Source organism: Haliaeetus albicilla, chromosome 19, assembly GCF_947461875.1.
Source record: "Haliaeetus albicilla chromosome 19, bHalAlb1.1, whole genome shotgun sequence".
Classification (NCBI taxonomy): Eukaryota; Metazoa; Chordata; class Aves; order Accipitriformes; family Accipitridae; genus Haliaeetus; species Haliaeetus albicilla.
Genome location: NC_091501.1, coordinates 7,998,414 through 8,021,747, shown reverse-complemented (window position 1 = coordinate 8,021,747; position 23,334 = coordinate 7,998,414). Strand labels below are relative to the sequence as shown.

General features: G+C 46.1%; 1 protein-coding gene across 3 annotated transcripts in view; it reads right to left on the bottom strand.

Moving 5' to 3' along the window:
* Nucleotides 1-4,305: 4,305 nt before the first annotated feature.
* The window catches only part of ATP6V0A4 (ATPase H+ transporting V0 subunit a4), a 29,015-nt gene continuing 9,986 nt past the window's right edge, over nt 4,306-23,334 (bottom strand). For all 3 annotated transcript variants that reach the window (XM_069807499.1, XM_069807501.1, XM_069807500.1), the window contains exons 9-21: nt 21,437-21,530; nt 19,765-19,977; nt 19,195-19,345; nt 18,290-18,429; nt 17,829-17,986; nt 17,259-17,352; nt 15,359-15,477; nt 14,173-14,389; nt 12,396-12,503; nt 10,407-10,541; nt 9,326-9,443; nt 7,217-7,388; nt 4,306-6,114 (exon numbers count right to left, since the gene is read on the bottom strand). In XM_069807499.1, coding sequence (XP_069663600.1) covers nt 6,021-6,114; nt 7,217-7,388; nt 9,326-9,443; nt 10,407-10,541; nt 12,396-12,503; nt 14,173-14,389; nt 15,359-15,477; nt 17,259-17,352; nt 17,829-17,986; nt 18,290-18,429; nt 19,195-19,345; nt 19,765-19,977; nt 21,437-21,530 — 1,813 coding nt within the window. In that variant the 3' untranslated portion in view covers nt 4,306-6,020. The remainder of the gene's footprint in view (nt 6,115-7,216; nt 7,389-9,325; nt 9,444-10,406; nt 10,542-12,395; nt 12,504-14,172; nt 14,390-15,358; nt 15,478-17,258; nt 17,353-17,828; nt 17,987-18,289; nt 18,430-19,194; nt 19,346-19,764; nt 19,978-21,436; nt 21,531-23,334) is intronic.

The window sequence follows — 23,334 nt, the reverse complement described above, 5'->3', positions numbered from 1 at the left end:
TGATGACACACTGTCCTTTGATCATCTCCTTTCAGGGGTGCTGGGCTTGGCCCAGGCAGCATTCACGGCCATGCAGCAGTGATCAGGGAGGCTGCAGTAGGGTGACTGCTTGAGGGAATTAATGACCAAGAGCATCTAATGGAAGATACAAAATCCCAGCTGAGATAGAGGGCAGCACGAACACGGGAAGCACAGAGTTACAGTAATCCCAGGCTGGATACCTTAAAAGCATTATACTGAGGTACGGCTATAAGGAGGTCATCAAGGGCTAACGGCAGATTAGTCGGTCAGATCACACACACTGACCTTGCTGTTACAGATTGTTACAGTCCAGCATCCCAGAGGATGTGTAGGATATTGCTTACAACTGTCTCTCAGCGGTGTCCCTGAAGGCAGCAGTAGTTGCCAGCAGCACACAGTGCCACCAGCTGACCATGCAGGCCACCAGCTAGGGACCATTTCCAAGTGGAACCAGCTCAAGAGCAACCAAACGAGGTGCTCGGAAGAGCCCGCGAGAAGAGGTAAAGCTTTACTGTGTGGCTGAACCACAGAGAGCTTTGCAGTAACAGAATCTGGGGACCTGTTTTTCTCCGTTTCTGTTCCTTTATGATTAGGGACCTGCAAACACATTCTACCCTAAGCTGCCACATCACGCCTGTGTCTGGTTAAACATCTGCTGTCCTCTGAAGCCTGGGGTGGGCAAAGCCCAGGGTACTGGCAGGCCAGGCTGGGGCAGGCCAGGCTGGGGCATGCCCAGGACAAGGATCAAGCCCTGGGCCCTTGCCCACCCATCCTGATGCTGGAATACTCCGTTAATTTTTGCTGAGAGGTGCTGGAGCATTTCACTGATGCTCATCCGCTCTGGGCACATGCCACCATTCTGGGAAGTGCTGCAGCTCTTCCAGAAAAGGGGACGAAACCCCCGTCCCTGGTCTTGCTATGCGGAACCCCCAGTGAGGCTCAGGTACTCAAGCAGAAGGGTGCAGTGCCACTTCCAACACCCCACAGTAGCCAAGACAGCCCCAGAGGCCTCAGGATGGCAGATAGCACCTATGGGAGACCCACACTACTCTCAAATAGCAGCAGGTGAGCAGGTGGGATACCTTCTCTAGCATCTCAAATAACACCAGAAATCTGTGCAGGCACCTGCATCCCCCTCTGTCCAGGTACTGGGGCAGCTGGAGCAAAATTCATTCATCCATAAGCAGACAAGAAGCCATCGTTCAGATAAGTCCCTGGCACTGTACGCTTTGCCTTAGCATTTATGTCCAAAAGACAAAGATTTAGATGCAACGCTTCAGTAAACCTCCTAACGGTTCCTATGGAACCCACGGTTTGCTCATCCCAGATCTTTGCAGCCCTGTTTGCCTTGATGGAGTAGCTAGCGTCTATCCTGCCTCTTCTGGGAGGCAGAAGTTTCCCGCTATTTGTAAATCCCACTGAAAACGCTAAATGCCAATTACATGAGCCAAAAACCCAGCAGTGACAAGCTGCTGCTGGCAGGGAAAATAGCGATCCTCCATCTAAAGGGAGCAACCAAGAGCGCAATGAAACTGCTGCTGGGACCCGGCGGAAGGATGCCGTGAGCCCACGGCGGAGGGTGCGAGGCCGTGAAAGGCACACAACATGCAATGCTGTGCAGAAGACCAGCTGGGAATTCTGTCACTAAAGTCAGAGAGCTTCTGCAAGTGACATACAAATGATCAGGTACCCCCCAATATTAAGTCAGAGCTTGATTAGATATTTTTTCTTTTTTTAATTTTGAGTGAAGCTTCCTTACCTCCGCAGTGTCTCAGGCACGGAGCAGCAGACCTTTCCTCTTTTCTAGCTGTTTTTTTCCCATCTGCTATTTTCTTTTTACAGTGTTGGCAGTCCTGTGGGTTTGGGATCCAGCTCCCAGGAGTCAGGTTTCCTCCGTGCCGGGCACAGGCGGGTCCCTCTCCACCCACCACCGCCCTCCCAGCAGTGGGTGCCACAGGTGGGGTGCCCCAGTGCTGACCTGTGCTGGTCCTGTGCCACCTACAGGTCTTCTGCAGGGGCTCCCCACCACAGGGACGACCCCAGGGAGACGGAGGGAGGGCACCGGGAAGTTACCCCTATTACTACACCAGCAAGATTTTAGCTGACAGCTTTCAGGGGCAGGTCCCACAGTACCAGCGCCCATGGAAGGGGCCTTTCCTAACCCCTGCAAAGCCACGAGCAGCACCCGGGCACTGCAGCCAAAAGACCCCTCAAGCCACGTGAAGCCAACGCAGGTGCCGTCACCATGAAAAAAATGGGGCCTGTTCATCTGCTTCATCCGTCTAAATTTCCTGACTGACTACCGAACTCCAGGGAGCATGTGTGGCTTAAACTGCTGCAGTGATCCTGACCTTACCATGCAACAAATCTCTGTGCTACAGGTTGGGTTGGTCAGTGAATCTGAACTACGGTAGATATGTGCTCTTGACCGGGAGTGTATGTGCCAACCTTTAATACTCAAGTGTGTTGGTGTTGGCTTTCGTTTCTCCCAGTGAAGATGTTGGGATGTTTTTTGTCTCTCTCTCCCACGAGGGTTCCCAAAATCTTTTTCTTTTGAAATAGGTACGCTGATCTGGCAGCAAAGCTGCAATAGTTTTATCAAAGCATTTAAATCCCATGCTGAATCGCATGCTTCCAAGCATCAGGAAGACATTTGCTACCAGCCAACATATGCTATTTCACAGCCTTATTTTCCTCTTAATAATATCTAAAATTCAGCTACACCCGTTATTGGCATCTGCTGAACTAGATGCATGTTGTGGGGCTGCCAGATTCATACCATTATGTTTTCATTGCAAAATCTCAGACAGAGTGCTTGCAATCACAGGCGGGTACAGATGTTTTGGCATTCCAGCTCCCCAGCACAGAAGGGAAAAAATGACCAAAATACCAGTAAAATTCTCAGCCACAGAGATGTGCTTTCAGGCCCAGGTGTTTGAGATTAACAAAGGGTTGCTATACCTATTTTTTTTTTTTTTTTTTTAACCACCTCATGATGTTTCAGTTATTCGCCACGGAAATGCAAAGACTGGTCAGACTGAAGCATAAATGGAAATGTCTGCATGTGTGAAAGCTCCAGAAGAAGAAACCAGAGAGTGAGGGGGAGAAGAAAGGTCTCTGCTGGCCAAGGACATGACAGAGAGCCATCACACAGGGAAACACTGAGGAAAGTGCTGTTTGCTGCAGGAGCCCAAGGCTGAGCTCCAAGAGACTGTGGACTCCTTAGGTTTATGAAAGCTCAGTCCAAAAACCAGTTCATCATCATCAGTCCAGAGGACCCAAGAGACTGGACGAGAACTCAATATCTGACTTTTCTCATTGTCCGTGTCACCAAAGTCGTCCTGGTGGGAGGACCTGGCCACACGCACAGCAATGGCTCTTGTGAGAAGGAATGAAAAATACAGGAGAGAATGAGTGTGAGTGACTGAAACCGTTTGATTGACTTTGTTATCCCTTTCCCTTCCTACATGGTCATTCACTGATATTTTTCATATTAATTTCCTACAAAATGATATTACTCATGTCACCATCTCTCAGAAACCAACACTTTCTTAGCAATGGATGAGCTTTGGATCCAGAAGCACCCGTTCCTACCTAGGCACTGATCCCGAGTCCGCCCCAGAGGGGCACACTGAGGTCCTGAAGAGTTCCCAGTCAGGTAATTACAAGTCACACTTCCTCCGGCAATGGGTAGAGTCCAGATAAAGACACCGGCATGTCATACCAAGGTCTACCAGTCTCTAACAGTGGTCTCTGCTGGATCTGACCACATCTGGTGGCCACATTTACAGCACCAGCTAGAAAACATGGTCCCATTCAGCTCAGCAGCTCTGCAAGGGAACGGACAGTCACTGCTCTGCTCCAAAATCCCCCTCACCTTCTGCAGGAAAACCTTTTAAAAACAAGGCACTCTGGAATATTTCTGGGGTTTTAAATAAGTCTTAAAAACAACCCAGGTGAAAGCCAGGGCTCTCCTCAAGGTGTGTAAGAACAACCCTGCCTCTCAGCAGTATTTCATCTGAATGATCCCTGATTTTAAGTGGGCTTGGTCCTCTTGTGGAGGGGGAAGTCCTGTCCCTGTATCACGAATGCAAAAGTGAGCCACAGGCTCTGCTGCCATATTCAGTTGTGCACAGAAAGGGAGAGCTGAACACAGAATTAAGCCAAATGTTTGAATCACTGTTTGGTACAGTAAACAGCAGACCATCTTGTCACCTGCAGTATTCACAGGATAACTTGTTTTTCTTGCTTAAAATGTAAACCTCAGACAAAAAGCAAAACACTAAGAAGCTCTAAAAGGAACAGATATTCTGTTTCAGGTAATCACCTTCTCAGTTACATTGCAATCACATGGAAAGGTGCAATAAAGATAAAATATGTGTTTGTACAGAAAATCCACCCACTATTTCATAAAGCAAATTGTTTTCTCTGCGTTTGGTAATGCATCAAACTAGTTTGGCCTTTCTTGCTTCAAGACAGCTTTTCTCCTGAATAGGAATAAACAAAATAGGCTGGAAGGAAGAAACAAAGGTAATGTGCATACACTGAGCGACTGACTGACTGCATTCATGTCCATGTGGTTTTTGTCCGTACCATAGGTTACCCATGGTGAAGTAGAGGTGACACAAAGAACTGGTGACACAAGGCCATGCGTTGCTCATGGACACACTCCTGTGCCCACCTCTTCTCAGGTCCAGCTGTGGCTTCAACAGCAACCTGTTTTTAAAAGGGAAAAAATCTCGTGGCTCTGTTGGTAACCAATGCCCAATGCCAGTATGGCTTCTTGAGACCACATGGGAAAAAGTGGAACAACTGCTTTGCCTGGGGAGGTATTTTCTCTCTGGTCACTGTAGCAGGAAGGTGGCTCTCAAGCCTGACTACTGCAGACTCATGGCCCATGATGACTATTCCACTGCGTGTCCTGCTGAGAACACTCCCAGGTGGGTTTCTTTGGTGGAGCCGTATATCAGGGGTGGGAGGTTTGAAAATAGGGCTTGTTTGGTCACACACCATGGAAGGGAGCACTGTCACCTCCAAATCCATTGGTGTGCTGCATTGGGATTTTACATCCACCGTGGTTAAAAAAAATAGCCTGTTATGATTAACACTATTCAGTTTGAAAGATTAGTAATTCATGAATATTTAGGAAAGATCACAGTACATCAATATTTCAAATTCATCTCAACTGTTTTGATTCCTCTTTTCTTTCTGTTCATTAGGTATTAGCATTTCTACACAGTCTGCTTTAACAACCCATCTTGAAAAATACAGCACAGGGGGAGTCATCTTAAGTCTTCAGCGAGAAACAAGTCAACAGAGAGAAACAAATTGGCTGCCAATGTGGAGACTGGCGCACTCTTTTATTTACACAGCTCAAAACTAACACTTTTGTTAAGTGATGACGTGTGCGAACGTCTATAATCCAGTGCTGTCAAGCCCTGGAGCAAATCAGATAAAAAGATGGTTGTTGTAGTAAAGCATGTAGAAAATTGCAAGCCTGCAATATGATCTGTCTTTGAGCTGGTTTGCATTGTGTGCTAAATGAAGGGCTGCAATCTTATAAGGGACTTAATCGTTGTCATATGATCAACCACAACTTGAAACAACAGCCAAAACATATTTTCCTCAGAAAGAAATACGACACAAAGACAAGGCAGTAAATGGAGCAAAACACATGCAAGCTATTAATAACCAGTTTAATTCAAAAGCTCCATCTCCTCTTTTCAACCAAGCAGTAGGCAGCTGACCTGATGGAATGCTGAGGACCAGGTACTTGGCAAAGAAAGACATCAGTGGAGATACTTAACCAAGGGTGCAGCCAGCCCAGCCGCTGTAGTTCAGCTCTCGGTTGATACAGCAGTATATGTGAATGCAGCTGGGACATTTTCATCTATAGCTGCTCTTCTTTCAAGGGCCACATCCCATATACCCTACACTGTGGTGAGCGACCACAAGAAAATAGAGCCTGGTCTGAGGAATGAAGCAGCGGTGCACTGCCTTCACTCTTCTGCAGTGCCATCGATGATGTGCTTGAAGGAGAACGGAGAAAATTTGTACCCTGCTCCCACGTAGAACTTGTTCTGGAACTCCACCCTGGGGAGGAGCGGAGAGGGGCATCAGTGCTGCCCGCAGGCAGGACCTGCGGCCAGCCGAGAGGACAAAACGTGACATCCACGGAAAAAGGAGACCATGGGAGATGGTGGCCTCTGAGCCAAGAATGTAGGGTCCTTCTGGAGCCAGCAGTGAGACACAGGCAGCCCAGGGAGCAACCCAGCACACATCACCTTTGACTTTCCATCAGTCAGCCTGGAAATGCTCCTTGTGAGGCCAGCCAGCAGGACCTTGCCTGCCCGCTAAACTACTTCTAGCAGCTCTGAAAGCCGGGATAACCACCTGGTGGTTGCACAGTCTGGCGGGAGACAGACGTCTCCCCCTCCCTTCACAATGACAAGCAACTGCCCCATGGTTTGCCTTGGCAGTGTTTGTGGTTTGTGGTGGGACGCTACGTGGTGAAAAAGGCCACAGAGCTTGGGTGCTCAGGCAGGATGCCAAGTTATGGTGGTGGTGAGGGGTGATTTGTTACCTTGGTCTTGCTTTACATACTAGCCCGATGGTGCGTCCGCACCGCTGTCCTTGCCTGGCCTGACATCTAGTTAAGGCAGACATGAGCTAACTTGAAACTGGTTTGCCACAAAGCCAAAACAGCCTGGAGCTCAACCTGGGCTAACAGCACAAGTGCTGACCCAGGTTTTCAGCAGGTTTTGCAGCCCCGGCTGAACTCTTGCTGCTGTAAGTAGACCCCAGCTGTCTTATTTGATGGTAACCCTGGGTGGGATACACAACCAGTGGTGTGGCTGTGGTGCCTTCAGGCCTTATCACGCGGGTCAAGGTGGCCTTGGTGTCTCTGCATGTTTACCAGGGAAGAATTGCAGGTTGCTGTTTGCCACACATGCCCACAGCCACCGCAGGCTCGGGAGGACAGGCAGGTTGCTCCAGGGAGCAGCTTAGCGATGGAGCAGGGAGCTCTTGACCTCCCTTTGGAGGAGTCTCCCTCGCTTCATTTGCCGAGGGGGACTGATGTCCTAATGCATAGGTACTAGTGCAGCACATCTAACACCTGCTTGATCCCTCATCCACAGCCTGATCCCTCCCAAAGACAGCTCCGGGAAAACCTCCAAAAGCCCGCACCACCTACCAGTGCAAACGCAAGGCGTGCAGAAAGGCGGAGAGGCCCTCCATGACAAGCAAGATGGCTACCGTCAGCACTGCAAATGCCGCGAAGATGATGAAGATGACGATGAGGCCTGCCCAGCTGCTGTTGTTGAACCCGTTGTGCATCACCATGGTCCAAAGGACCTCTGACAGTTCTGCAAAAGGAAATAAAGCGAAAACAGTGCTGAGCAACAGCTGTGGACAGACACAGCGTGCAGTCTGGCAGCTCACCTGTTTTTCACAGTTAGATGAGATGGCCTAGGATAAAATGTACATGACAGTAATCACGTACGGCCACCCTGCCTCTCCATGATGACTGGGGAAGCAAAGTGGATGCAGAGTGTTTTCCCTTGCTCCTCTTCACTGTGTTAGAAGCTGATGGTGCTGGTTTGGCTTGGCTTTGCACCACAAGTCCATGCAAGCACACTACCAAGACTGCTGTTGCCCTGGCATGATACAGTCATCAGTTTAATTTGCACCTCTTTAACATGTCAGATGATAGGCAATATGCGGAGCCTTCTAGGACTGCCTGCTGCTAAATCCCAGTGAACATGATTGATTGACATAGTCAATACATGTGTAGATTAGGTTATAAGCTGTACTGACTGATGCTAGCTGAGACCCACAGGAGACATGTAACTCCCATTTGTTCTCCAAACCACTTCTCCTAGGGTGTCATGGAGAAGCTGTGGTGGGAAAAAAAAAAGACAACTGGTTGGTCCCACTCAAGACAGGCTGTATTAGTGTTTAGGTTGCTTGCATGCCCTTAAAGATCTTTTTTCCTGCACAGGTTTATATCAACATTCACAGGACTGGTATATCTGACGTGTCCTGTCAGCTCAATAACATATTCCAAACTTAACTGCGCCAGTCATAGAGGATAGATTCAGGACTAAGCAATTTTCCTTTTGTGATACAGGCAAAGCAAGGACTTAGCCCAGCTATTCTCCATCCAGATGCTCCAGCCACCAGTTCAGCCTTCCATTTTGCCAGTCATTGGTCCTTGAGCCATATTCAGATTCAATGACCTGTTACTTTAGGTGACAATAGATTCAACGGATCCCTTGCAACTACTGCCCTCTGGAAAAATACTCCTGTCAGTGCCAGTTTGTCAGGCTACAAAGGAATATGGTTGTTTTCCAGGCAGAATTCTGACATAACGCATAGGACTGCCCTTAGCTAAGATTTTTAGTTATTTTATTTTATTTAGGTACCTGTCCTCCATGTAAAGCTAATGTTTATTAGCTTCCACTCGACTCCTACTAAGCTCATTTCTGTGCCAAGAAGTACAGCTCACTCCTGTCAATCCATGGCGTGCCTCTCCCCCCCACCTTTTGTTTTTCTTTTTTGTGTGCCCAATTCTTTAGGGCGGGCGCAACTCCTAGCCACAGGCAGTACAGCAATATTAATAAAAAACATTTCAGAAAAATTAGAATCGTTGAAGTTCCAGCCTGAGGCAATTTCTAGTATTTGAGCATTTGGTTTTATCTTAAATCAAGACAAAAGACATTGAAATGCTGTACATTTCTCATGGAAAGTGACGTTCCACTAAAAGTTGCTGGGAAAAGTCCCAGTGAAAATGACAAATTCCAGGAGTTCTTGAACCAAAACTTTCCTTTCTAGTTTGCTGAATGAAATGAAGATAACAATTTCAAGTCATTTTGACATTCATCTGCATACCCTAAGGCTACAGCAAGTGTCTCTTGGGAAGTGAAGCTATGGTTCCCATACTGCCTTTACCTCTATGGACCGGAGTACCCATTTGGACTGCACTTCCCACACACCATGAGGACTATTCCAGAGGGGTGGCTACAGAGTAGCGTGGGAAAGGAGCCCCAGCCGGTATATGCAGCCATATATATCAGTATATATGCCTGATATATAGCTGCCAGGTATCACCACTAAAAACTGTGATGGTCACCATGAAACGCTCGGACTGATCTGACCTGTAGCAAAACATTCTGAGACATAAATGTCCACAAGGAGAACTATGATTTCATGGAGGAATTCAGAGCAATAATCAAACACTAGCAGAAGCAGCAATCGGCATGGAGTTGCTGGCGAAGTAGCTAACAGGTAGTCAATCACTCACGTGCATGGGCTAAGCTCAGTGCCCAGAGCCGCAAGTAGGATGCTGTGTTGGAGATGCAGCCAAGGCAGTATTCAATGGTATGGATAGCTTGGTGGACAAATGTGTCTCCAAAATTGAACTGAAACAACATAAACCCAAACATATTTTATTAGGTCTTAGTTCAGCGCTTCCTGGTTAACAGGCCAACACTCCACCAAAGGCTCTTCATAATCCTCCCTTTTTCTTGATAAGTCCTGAGCAACACACAGATAGTTCCCAGATAAAAAGACTGCTTTGAAAATTGTCAGTTCTCTATGATCTTCCCATACATTCTCCCCAGAGGAATGCAACTCCAGTGAAAAGCAAATATTCAGGAACCAGCTCATATTCCAGTCTTATAATTTCAAATCTGGAATAAGATGGCAATCCAATTGCTACCAACCTTTGTGATTTCTTGTAGAGACAGAAATTCTTATACAAAATAGTGTTTTTCAGACTATCTGCCTAATGGCATATGCGTTTTGGGAGACATCACTAAATAAGCATATCTTCTAAGACTGTGAAGATTCCTTGTGAGTGGGAACAGTCAGCCATATCCACACTCAGTATTGTTGATGCTCCCAACTGCTACAAACACTTTTGTCGCTTTTTTAACTGTGTTGCTGCATACTGCAGAAGCCTTTGACAGTATGTGCCAAAGCAAGACTTTTCTCCCTAGCCGACACTGCAGGCTGCCAAATTTTCAATGCTCCTTTGCAATTTAAAGAAAGGAAAATTCACTGACACTTGGGGAAGGCTTGACCTTCTCTGGGTGCAATGTGGAAGTGAAACAACCCCCCCGGGCAAACAAAAGCTTGAAGTTTGTAAAAGCTTGAGGTTTGTAAGAATGCCTGCCCTCACCAGGCAAAACTAAGGGCAGAATTTAGAGGTATTCATTCTATGAAAATTCAAAGCTTACTGAGCTTGGAAACACAAGCTGTTGCAACAGTGTTTCTTGGTATCTTGTTAAAAAGAAAGGCTGGCAACTCTGCAAAAGCCTTCTGCTTGAACTTTGCATCTTCTACTATTGTGTCTGAATAATTTTCTGCCCACATTTTCTTACCTCTTCATCATCATCCTCATGTCCTCCATGGCCACCACTGTGGTCTCCCTGGGAAGCTTTCTTGGAGTGATTGGTCTCGGGGACGTCTACCTCATTTTCACCTCCAGGGTTTCCTGAGATGGCTTGAGACTGAATCTTTCAGAAACAAAATATAGTATGTCTTTTGTGTCATGCTACAGGTTGATACCAAAATGAAGTAGACCATGGCACGGAACTCCATCAATAACCTCATGATGTGTAACGTATGAAGGAATATATCATGAACATGAGGACAATTTCAACAATAGTCAGTCATCATGGACCACAGAAACTGAATACTCCTGCCAAATGGCTAATAATACTTCAATGTTTTTCATCCTAGAGCATTTTCCAGTGATTCCATCTAATTTGGAGCTAGTTTCTAGTCTCACAATGCACCCTTTATACCCGCCATGAGAAGATCCATCACTTTTGGCAAATGAGAAAACTGAGGCACATTAAAGCTGACGATCTCAATTAGATGGGTGCAAATCAAAGGAATTAGCATCAAGTGGAAGGGAAATGGAGCCTGAAAGGAACAGGTGACTTGATGAAGGTCACACAGCTCCTGGCATACAGACAGAAATATAATTCAGATTTCCTGATTCATTTTAAATTGACAGAAGCCTCATGACAACCCATCTTCTCTCTGTAATCATTCTTTACAGAGCTTTTCTAGAGGCTTGAACAACCTGATCTGAGCCTTACTCCAGAAATGACAGCACAGCATAAGAATAGCCCTACATTATACGACTACAACAGGACTGTTATACAGCATAACCAAATATGGACCTCATGGCTTCTTTCAGGTTCTGCCCTGTCACTCTTTATAGCTTCCAGCAGGTTTCATGGGCAAGGTCTCGTGATAACATATTGTTTCCTATTGCAGCAGTAATCATTGTCACACTCGCTTTATCTTTGCTTTACCTGAATGTCAGCATAGAGAATAGACTTTGTTGCAAACACATAAACCTGGGTAAATGTAAGATGTGATCAGACAGCTAACATGTGAAAATTAGGAACAGGAATACAGGGGCATAATAGGAGGTGGGGAAAAGCTGTCAGATGTTGCTAGCATAAAAGCAGGAGATGGAGTCAGCCATGTCAAGCTTTCATCCAAATCCCAGAAGAATGACAAAATAAGAAATTACAGCACAGAGGCAGGGCTGCAAAGGTCTCCCAGGGAGCTGGCTTTCAGTTATAGGTCAGAAGTGACTGGGTTGGAAAAGGTCATGCAGCACAACGAGCATCTCTTTCTTCAAATGGAAACATCTGTGCCCTATAAAAGGTACTCCAGGCACTAACTCTGCCTATAAAGAGAAGTAAATCCTGACAGACAAGTAAAGTCCTGTTAGCATAATAAAGGGGAGAATTAATGAACAACTGGGAAACTGCAGCTGCTGCAGTTACATGCTGAAGAGTTGGGCAAACCGCAGAGCCCATGGGAAGGACGGCTCCATTTATGTGAAGGCAATCACTTAGGGAAGAAATCAGTGCTGGAAATCAGGCAACAGCTTTTAAATCAAGCCTCTCTTCCAAGCAGTGTTGATCTCTCCAAGGCCAGGAGTATTGCAGATGCCCCGCTCCTATAGAGCGGCCAACCAGCGGTTAGTGGTGGTTGTGGACTGAGGTCTCTGCCCTGTCTTGGCTTTACAAGCACTTCAGTCTTTCTAAACCTTCTCTGGTTTTGGATATGACACTTGGAAGAGCTCAGTGTCAGCCTAACTCCTCTCCCAACAAATAGGGTATGGCCTTGTGAACAAAGCTCCTGCCTCCCGTTAAGATGGCTCGGCCAAATGTCCATACACATGCTCTCGGCGCATGTGCCGTAAAGCACAGTTTGAAATCACTGGAGAAACTCTGAGATCAGAGAAAACCAGAATTAGATCACTGCAAACAATTCTGGGAGTCTGTGTCCTCAGCTTTGCCTTTGCTGTACTGAACCCACCTTGCCTGATCAACATCCCTTACCATGCGCTGCGCTTTCTGGTGGTTGGCTCGGAGGATGAAGGGTTTAATTAGGAGCATCCAGGGAACAGCAATCAGAGCAAATATGACCAAGAAACTCTGCACTTCTTTCTAAAAGACAGAACAACAAGAAGAGCAGAAAGTTACTTTACTTCCTTTTAGCCAACTACATTTATGGTTAGAAACCTGATTCTATAAAATGGTATTTTTTTTATACAACAGATATACTCCTTGTGTTGGTTGAGCCTCTTCTGCTTGTAAGGACATGAAAATAAATGTATCCTGCTTAAGGCTCCAGAAAGCACTGCCAGCCAGAGATGGTTGGAGACTCAGAGTTGAAAGGCTTTCACATTGGAAAGGGTTAATTTGCCAAAAGCCAACGTTACTGACTTGAACCTGGCTCTCTAGTGTCCCAACTGAATGTCCTAAGTGCTGGATGAGCCAGTCAGTCTTTCTTGTTTTGTTCAAAGTAGAAAAGCTGCAGTAAGAGCCAAGTCATGCAAGTCTCCCCCAGGAAAGCAGCGAATCCAGAATTTGCTCTACATTTGCAATCCCAGAAGGGCATTGAATTCCCTTAGCTTAGGTTTGATAACACATTGTCCCCACATTATAAGGGTTCTTGTTGCAGTATGCTACCCTATTGCTGTCCTAACATAAGTGTTTGTACTCTAAGGAGAAAAAAAAAACCCAAACCAAACCAAACCAAACCCACACCACAAAAAACAAACAACAAAACAATCAAAAAAACCCCCAAAGTACAATTTCTGCATTTTTTTAAAGCTGGCTCACATCTCTGATCACCTTACGGTTGGTCTCATACAGTCTTTGCATTCAGGCTACCCAGGTGGATGGCACAGACTGTTACTGGTCGGGTAGGAGGATAGGAATATGAGAAAAAAATTACCATCTTGGAAAGGCTTTGGATTCTTACAAAGCCAAATATTATCTAATGACTTTTTGAAAGCTGGGAAAACTGTGTTTTCCCAAACTCCCCTGCAGCCTTAATGCAGTTACTTGGAACTGACTGAGGCTCTCTGCTAACTCTGACTCACTAGCAGCTCTAAAACTGAGCTTACATTGAAGTGCCAGAGTGTGCAACTGTATAGACGTAGATGCATACATGTGGCTGGAGGCAGCATTTGCTTGCAGATTCTTCACTGATGCTGCTGATGTGGATTACCTTTTTTCTTGCTTGATTTTACATTCTGAGCAAATAAATAGAGACGACTTTAAAAGGAGTTTTCTCTTAGGGGAGATTTTTTTGCTTTTGTTTTTTGGGGTTTTTTTTTTTAGTGAACTCCCCAAGGGAGGTATTTCTGACAAAAAGCTGCCAGAAGATCCTCTAGCTACTTCTAATATTTAGCTAAAAATATAAAGTTTTCAAGTTTTCCATGAAGAAAAAAGAAATTATCAAGGAACGGAAAGGCTTGCTTTGTCCCTAGCATTGTGCCAAGTCTTCAGGACAGTGTATCTGCAATACCCAGCTTTGCATCTCTAATCACCCTTCTTTCCTTTTTTCGCCAAAAGTATCTTAAATTGCATCATCATTCTTGTAAGGGTGACACTAAGAATGAGGTTTCCACTGCATCACTGATTGATAGCTTCTCTGTCCTACCTGTCTATAAGGCCAACACGAATACCAGAAGAACAAAATTCTCTTATGTGACTGGCATTTGTGATTGAGCTTCCGAGCCCGTTCCCCATCTTTACGCCCACTCTACGCAACATCCACTGCGAATCCAAAACCAGCTACAGTGGATTCGAGCTGCTTGATCCATACCTGATGCAGATATAATGGAGCATTTGAAGTGTCACTGTAATTGAACAGAAACATGTTGATGAAGTGGATGAGGATGCTTGGTGCACTCTGGGATGAGTGGACATCAAAATGACACCATTTGAAAATAATCATGAAGACCAGATAGCCAAAAAGAGAGATAATAAAAATCATCTCTGGAATGAACTGAAGGATAATGTTTATGTATTTCTTGAAGTAGCTGGAAAGAATCAGGAAAGATAACTACAATTAATACACTGGGTATTAATACAAAGTTGCACTCAGGGATGGCAGTACAGTACACTATTTGGTCTTTGGAAAATAGCATAAGAAACATACAACTATCACTAGCCAAGAAAGAAGTCTGTAACTGCAGTCTTGATTAATGAAAGCCATTATTTAAATATAAAAGCCTTGTCATACTGATTCTCTTCAGGTTTTTGTGCGTGACCCACCAGTATCTCAGCACATCAAAAGATTACTACATTGAAATAAACCCTGATTTTTTTAAAATGGCTAATTTACAAAGTAAGTTAAGCATTATATGCTGAGGAAGGCAAAACCAGATGTAGAATCACTTCTGCATGGGCAGTCCTCCTCTCTGTCATCTGCAAACACTTTCTGTCCTTGAAGGTCACTACACACCTTCCAACTTTGGAGAGTCTGTCAAGACAGTAGTGTCAGCCTCTCCACTCTCACACAATTTCTTATTTTTTGTTGCAAAATACAGAGGCAAAGGTATAGATGCACACCCACAGATCCTGACTAAAGGCCCACTAAGTCAGGTGAAATGCATGCACAGACACTGTGCAAGATTTCTGTGTGCTTTGGATTAGACCAAAGGAGTTTGTCTTTCAAGACAAAAGTTATCCATAGTGGGAGGTGCTATTTATTTTTAATTTAGTGTACTTCAGTATTTCTGCAGAATCAAGAATATAAGAGAGAAAGCAAAAAAGAGAGTTTATCCAAAAGAATATCTGCAATGTGATGGCCATCATTCTGGCCCTTGGACTCAGCACTCTGCACCAACAGTGGTGTGAATCTGTTGGTGTATGGAGCATTTCTATTCACCCTGGAGAAAGGGCAAAATTCAAGTAATCGGTCCAAGATATGAGGCTTTCTCTGAATGAAGGACACTAGAGGTGAGGACTTGCATGCTGCTGAAATGGGTTTGGTGAAACATACTTACATGTGGTTGAAGAGACTGAGTACCACCCCAAAAATCATGTGCACTATCCCTATGACAACCGACATCTTCATTTTGTAGGAGTTCAGGAAGGTCAGCTTGTTCAGTGCAACGTTCCAGATCTTTGGGGAAAGGAGCCAAGATAGAAGAACAAGTTTTTCAGGTGTGTGCTTAATAACAGATTTGTGGAAGTTGTTGCTTTGATGCCATTGATTTACTCCTACCAGTTCTAGTAAGAAGATAACAAGTGACAGAAATCTAGATGTTCCTTATCACTCTGCCAAGCTTCTCATCTAAAGTATTATTATCCTTGTTTAACAGAGAAAATAACAGGCGTTTAAAATGACGTAGTGACTTTGCTTCAGTCCTCCAGAAACCAGTGCAAAGGCTGGTAGCAGAACCTAGATCTTTTCAGTGTCATTCCTTGTCCCTGGGCTGAGTTATCTCCTTTAGCATACATGGAAAGACATGAGAAAATCCCTCCTGCTGCTACGGAAATTTGTTCCACCTTCACCAGAGAAGTACCGAAGGCAGAGCATGTTCAAACTTCTTGTCTGAGCGAAAAACCAGCTCATTCCAGCTCCCTGGCCATGGAGATCAGATTATCGCCCGCCTCTCTGTAGTAACCTTTCAGTTGTGTTAGGACAGTAACCATATGCCTCTTCTCAGTCCTGCCTTTTTTATGTTACAGAGCACCAGGGTTCCTTCTCCTTTCTTCTAAAACTTCCTAGACCCCAAACTCTTCTGACCCCAAAGATGGTAAGTAGATACCTCTTTTCAGATATTAAGTATAGTACCTGCACAGAAAGGAGGCAAGACAGGATTATTTGGAAGGCAAAACATTAGCTTATGTGCCTTTGTCCAACATGCTTTGCCTCTTCTATGGCTATGGAAGAGACTACCTAGCCTCCTCAGCTCAGGGTGCCTCTTTCTCTTCCAAGATATACCTCAGCCATCCTGCCAGGAATTTCAAAATGCAAAGAGCCATCCATCCTTCTGGGCAGATGACAGGGGTAATTTCCACAGAGAGGGCCACGCAGGGGCCAGTGCTTGCCAGCCTACGCCTTCCCTGCCAGCACTTGTTCAGCCATTCCTCCCTCCCAGCCAGGGGTCACAGACTCTCGAGCAAGCAGCAGCCCGGGTGGGAGAGGGGCTAGCCTGGGTTAACCTAAATTAGGGATGTGTTGGGGCAACGTACAAAAAATTCATCTTCCTCCGTTGTGACTTCTTGCACTGCCTATCTCCCGGGCAGAGCTTTAAAGCCTAGTTTGTGAAAAACTTACTACAAGGTCAATCTCTCTGCAAACCAAGGGAAGCCAGTGTTTCTTTGTGTGACCAACTGAAATGAGAGTGCATCCAGCAGAACAGAGGTTAACTGGCTGATACGAAGATTGAAACAGGGAAGCTTGATGTTAACAACTGCGTTTCAATATGTGATAAAGAGAGAACGGCAAGAAAAGGGAAATAGGACACAGAGAAGAAAATGTGGATCCATTAGATAATGCTGGCATTTACTTCACACTTCATACAATAAATACACTGCATAGAAATTAGGACTTTGCCCTCAAAATCTTGTGAGGTAGCTCTGGAATGGATTAAGTACTCAGGTAAGGAAATGTGAGTCCAGCAGCCTGGTGACATAGCGGAGACCGCAGCACAAGACCACTTTCCAGTGAAATCAAAGTTTCTTCCTGCTTATCATTTTGCTGCTCTCTGTGCAAAACTGTCAGCAATACATACCCTTGATTGCTAAAGAAAAGCATCACAACTACTATGTAAAGAAGAGACAAAGAGCAAGAAGAGAAGAGCATGTCTTCAGGCGAGAGAGCAGGGAGCTACTGATGTACCTGATATGTAACAGGATTGAAATACAAATTATCCTAGAGCAATTTAATTTAATTACCGGATCTATTCCAAATGGATATGGATTTCCAGAGTAGACTCCTGGGACTGCTGGATCCAACTGCAGCACCGTATTGTCCAGAAGCACATCCTTACTGCAAAAGAAAAGTGAAATGGCCTTTCCAGCTTACTCTCACTATATAAGCCTATGGTACATTTATGTGAGACGAGCTGAGGACTACTGCATGATACCTGTCACCAGCTCCAGCCTTCCTGTGAACTGTTATCCTGGGCTTGTGTGCACAGGTAGGGTTGGGGGATGTCTAAATGGGTCCTACACAATGACAGTCTCCATCACACTGATAATCCTCCATGCATCAGTCCCGGACACCTGCAGATTTTTATGCACATCAGTGCCTGAACAAACAGGCCTGTTCCCGGGGACTCTACATTTCCATTTCAATAGTGAGTTCGTCTGTGTGTGTCAGACAAAACCTCTGATTCATTCATGACTGCATCCACAGCAGGGAGTTCTTCCCTTCCCCGCACAGGCAGTCACTGTGTCTTTCTTTCAAAGCCTACGTGCTCCATTTGGTGTGTTTTTACTTGTTTCCCACATTTAGCCACTTACTTCCAAGTGCTATTTTTAAACATGGGGATGATATGCCAGGAAGAGCCAAAGATGTTGAAAGATTTGGAGAAGCAGTCATTGTAGATGAAGCCAGTGTACATGGAGAATATGCCCATGAGCAGGATCAGGTAGCGCCCACTGAAAAACGTGTTCCAGATCTGCAGGAGGAGAAGGCAGTGCCAGTGACCAAAGTACCTGCAGTCCCATCAAACTGTGGGCCTCAGCCAACAGGAGACATGATTGTACTAATATATATAATTACTCATAGGAAAGTCCGGGTCCCTTGGGCGCATCCAGGTCTCTGTGTAGAAGTAGGCAGAATTACTTGCCAAATCTGTGCCTCACAAGCATCTTCAAAGGATATTCACTCACCCTTTGGGAGGCTGGATGCCCCCTTTACCAAATGGGGATGACAAGCCTTTTTCTATGCTGATAGGGTGCACCAGCTCCCTGGTACTTACCTCATTAGTGCTTTTCTGGGCCAGAAGGCTCTTCTCATTAATGACCATCCAGAGCGCAAAGCCCAGCATGACAGCGCCGTGGCCGCAATCCCCAAACATCACCGCAAACAAGAAGGGGAAGGTAATGATAGTGTATGGAGCTGCAGGAAGGAAAGGACAAGCAGCTCAGCTCTTCCTAAACAAAAAGGTCGCGGCAGAGCAGCAGTCCACTCCACCAGACCATTCCTCACTGCTGCTGCACTTAAAGGCCTCCATGATCCCTCCCCTACTCACCAGGCAGCCAGACCTAGTGCAGAACTAGCTTTATCACCAGAAAGATTGTCCAATTGTATGACCTGCATCTTCCTTGCAATTTTAGCCTTCATTTCTTGTTTCACCATAATAAACACCATGCGCAGACAATTGCATTCTGTTTTGCAAGAGAATAATGAACTTGAAGTTTACTATCATGTTTTTCAGTCTTCTCAGCCTCAACAATCTGAGTTCATCTGGTCCTTTCCCATGGTCCCTGTTCATTCTCAGTGGTGTCTTTCTTTGAGATTCTCTACCATTGTTTCACAATTTTCTCAGCTCCTTTTGGCCTTTTTTTGCCTCAGCACAATGAGCTCAACTTATATTTGCCTTGTAAGCTTAGGTCTTTTCCTCAGAGCTGCTACCTCACCATTGTTCCCCATCCTGTATTTGTGTAGTTCATTATTTCTGCCACAGTCACTGAAGGCTGATGGCCAAATTCTTTGCCTGAGAAAATCCATGCCTATGCACAAAACTGTATCCATTTTTACCAGCAGAAAATATGGCTCAGATTTCTCAATCATCAATGAGTGCGTATTTTAGGATAGTGATGGAGCTCAAAGGCTTTACCTTGGCTCTAGCAAGCCACGTGCAGGTAGCTGAGTGTTTCTCACCTGGGTTCATCTCCCTGTAGTTGCCCACACCGTATGCATCCACGATGTTCTGAAATCCAGCTGTGAACTTGTTGGTCCTGTTGAAGGTGGGTGGTGCCATCCTGGTGTGTATGGCGGTAAGGATAGGGGTGATAGTAGAGCCACTGCGCTCCTGCAAACCCGGTGACAAGGACAGACACAGTCAGGGTGGCTAGCAGAGAAGAATCAGTCCCGCAGCACCACGGTCTGTGTCCAAACATGCACAGGCAACAACATGAAAGCTGGTTTTGAGAATGTTATATCTCAACCCTTTTTCTAATATCCAAATTTTTCCATTTTCTGTGCTATTGATTTGTTCAGGAAAAGCCGCCAGCACTGCTGACTCGTGGGTCGATCACAAGCCTGCTAAGATTTAATGATGACCTTAAACTCCCCTAGGCCAAGCAATCATGCAACAACCTCAACTTTAATTAAAAGAGAAAAGGGAGCCCAGCATTACGGTAACAGACAGCAGTCTGAACACACGGTCAACATATATAAACAATGCAGTTTGGGTGAGAGCTCGGGGGACCCAGAATGTTGGTCTCTTACCATTCCTTGATGGAGAGCTCTTTTTATCCGCCCAGCATCAGCCACTGGGAACCAGATCTCTGCAATGACGCACTGCTGGGTGACATCGATGTTACAGCAATTCAGGATGTGGTAGATGGCTTTGATTTTCTTCACCTTGATCCCCCAGGACCACAAGTTGGCTGCTGCCTCATGCAGCAGTCGCTGGCGGTGGGACTCAGTTTGGGTTATCACCTGTAAGCGCAGCACAGGCAGCGCTCAAGATAGGAAGGCATAGGTGGCACGATCTATTCAGCAGTTATTTGGGGAAGGCAGGTGGAAGAGGCTTGTGGAAAGGGAGCAATTCATATGAATGTATGGGTTATCCTGGAGGGCAGTGTGTGCAGGTCTGGACACAGGAGCACTTGACACGAGGTGCACAATGCTGTTTGCTAAGGACTCTCCCTGCATGGCCCCAAGCCTCTGTAAGTGTAGAGGAGACCATCGGGAGTTCCTGAGCTGTGGTACTGGCTCCTTACCCAGTTGCTTACAGACTGGTTACATCTCACCCTGCGTTCCCACCCTGCCATCTCCTGCAGGCAGCTCTGTGCCACGAACTTGGGGCACATCACATCCATGAGCGTGCCTGCACTGCTAAAGCTACAGCTCATGGCGCTGGTGGGACCTCCATGCATCACATGGCCACCACGGTGCTGCGGCATAAATGAGCGATGGAGATAGATAACACGTTAGGAAGATAACCTGTGTGGTCTACAAGTGCTGAAGAAGCCTAGCTGCCCACGATGCTCCGGAGTGAAAGTCAGTTTGGAAGCAGTCCTGCGTGCAGGCTTGGCAGTCACTGGCATCCACAGAGTGGGGTGACAGCAGGATGTCAACTGCTACATGGGCCACCTCAGGCAAACAGGGTGTCCACTGCCTTCTGCCTCGGGACCCACTGACTGTCACGCACGACAATACAAAGGTCACAGGCAGGAGTCCCTCCAAAAGGTGCGAAGTCCTGATACAGCATATGGATATACAAGGTACTGAGCACCCATAGCAACTGAAGTTGTAATTTTCAGCCCTGTGTTAAACGTTGGAGTAAAGAGGTTGGAGACATGTACTTCTATAACAGCAGTCTTAGCTTTCTACTGTTAGTGTGACAAGTCCCCCAAGATTTCCTTGGTAAAGAAAACCTAATTTAAATATAAAATAAATCTTTAGACTCCTCTCTGAGCCTAGTATAGTTGTACTATAGTTGTGACTGAACAAATTCGCTAGCTGCTGAGGGAAACCACGCCGTAAGAGCTAGACGAAACCATTTTGAACAATGTGCAATTTGGTTACAATACCTGTAGCCTGCTGATGACCTTAGATTCCACCCTGTAGCCCCATACCATAGGGTCTAAACCTCTGACTTCTGCACGGCCAACAGCAGCAAATAGTTTTTGAGCCCTCACATGGGAGGCTGTCCTCCAGCAGCTCCTGGGGGGTGTAAATGGGCAGAGCAGAGCACAAGCACTGGCCTCCGCAGCCGGCGGGGGGGACCGCTCCTGGGCTGGTGGCTTCATCCCCAGCCCCCGGCCAGCTCTGCACAGCCAGCTCCCAAAACAAGCCTGGGATCTGGCCATGGCCACAGCGTTTCAGACAGGACGAATGTCTAGGCAGGTCCCACTTGCAGGATTCAGACCCCAGTAAAGCCACTGCCACTTACTGTGTTTAAATCCTCGATCCTTGTGTTGACTTCATCAAGCATTTCTCGGCGCTCGGTGGCAGACTCTGGACAGGGATAGACGATGGCACGAAATCTAGTCTCGGTAAGAGAAAAGCGAAAAACACCATTTATTTGACTGACTTTTTCTTCCTCTGGACTCTTCTCAGCTCAAAGGTGGGGAAACCAGACTTTATTCCTCACCCTGTAGTATACTCTTCTTACATACTACAAAGTTGTGCCTGCTCTCCCAGAAAGGTCCGAAAAGGTACATTTACCTCTTCATGAGAAAACGGATCCCTTCATCTGTTCTAGCTGAAAAACCACTCCCTGTTTCAGGTACTACAAGGTACCTGATTTTATACAGTGGTCAGCACTAATATGTAGGCACCTCCCTTATGCCCACAAGCTGCCTGAGCTGCAAGAAGCCACAAAAGCCCACCCTGGCGAATGCAGCCCCCATAACCCGTAGCCAACAGATGTCCCTCTTGCACTGAGGCTGGAAAAATACGGTGTTCCCCTTCTCTGCACTACCCTCTCGCAGGCACTGGGGGAAGACATCAGCTGAGCTACCGCTGCGCGGCAAGCAAACACCCTTCGTGCATGCAGGCTGTGTAAGTAAATACCCTGGGCGGGGGAAGAAAAAAACAAAAAGCAAATGCCTGCATATCCAGGAGGAAAACAAAAGGAGGATGGCCATACACCCGGCTCTTGGCTTCTGGTCCATCTGTTTGGCTAGACAGCTTGGGAGCAAGGGAAGGATGGGTGAAGTTTTCTAAACACCTGAGAGTGGTATCCGTTACGTCAGCTTAGATGTGGTGTGACCAGGCCAGTATAAATGCTTTTATAAGCTTACCCCCAAGGCTCTATTTGGGAGATTCAGCTGGTTTGTTTAGTGTGGTATAATAAGGACTAATGTGGGCTTCTAATATGTGCGTGAAGGTCTTACCTCCATGCAGGTGTTGTATACTGCTTCATCCAGAGTATGCAACATGACCTTCTCTAGTGCAGATACAAGTCACACTAGTGTAAAGGTGCTTACAATAATACAGCACACTGCGGTGTCTTAAAGCCACTATATGAGCCCAAAACAGCCAAATAGAAATGAATAAGTTGCATGTCTTTCTGAAGATTGCATAGCTACCCGTCCTGCCTGCAAAACAAGCCCCAGAGTATAGTTCATGGACAAAGAGCAGGCACAAGGAGTTCCCACTGGACCTTGCAGATCACAGGGTGCACGGCTGCAAGGCTCTGCGCCTACAGGTTTTAACTGAGCGGAGGTGCTGCGGTAACTGAATAGCAGAGATCCCTCCACTTGTTCCTACTCGGTTTGTTCAGTGGTATCTAGTCCTTGTGCTAGCCCTGCACTTCAAGGGCATTATAAATGTCGTCCTTCAACATTGCCCCTACAGGTCTGCACAAAGAGATCACTGCTCTTTACAGAGTGGAGATCTTCTGCCCACCTAAGGCAACACACTTCCACCATCCTGCAGTGGAGTTACGCTGTTAGGGTTGCTGAAGGGCTGCCTTTCTGCATGTGAGATTAATTAAATGAAGATGTAACAGGGTCATAGGGGTCTATCTCTGTTTAAGAGACAAAAACGTGCATGCTCTGTGTACAGATAAGCATCGTGTTCTGGCTTTGTCTGAGCACAGAATATATCACCACCTGCTCTCCAAAATCAGTTCCAGCACACACACAAGTGAGGACAGTTCCAAATTGAACAGAACTCTCTGCAGTTTCCTAGAGATCAGCCCAGAGCTGTGTGTAATGACAGCACGCGCTCTTCAGCTAAACTTCCCTTTCCAAAATTGAATCTCTCCTCGCTCAACACCTGGTATTCGTTTCAAAAGGTTATTCACCCTACCTAATTATTTCCATCTTCTTATTCTTCACAGCT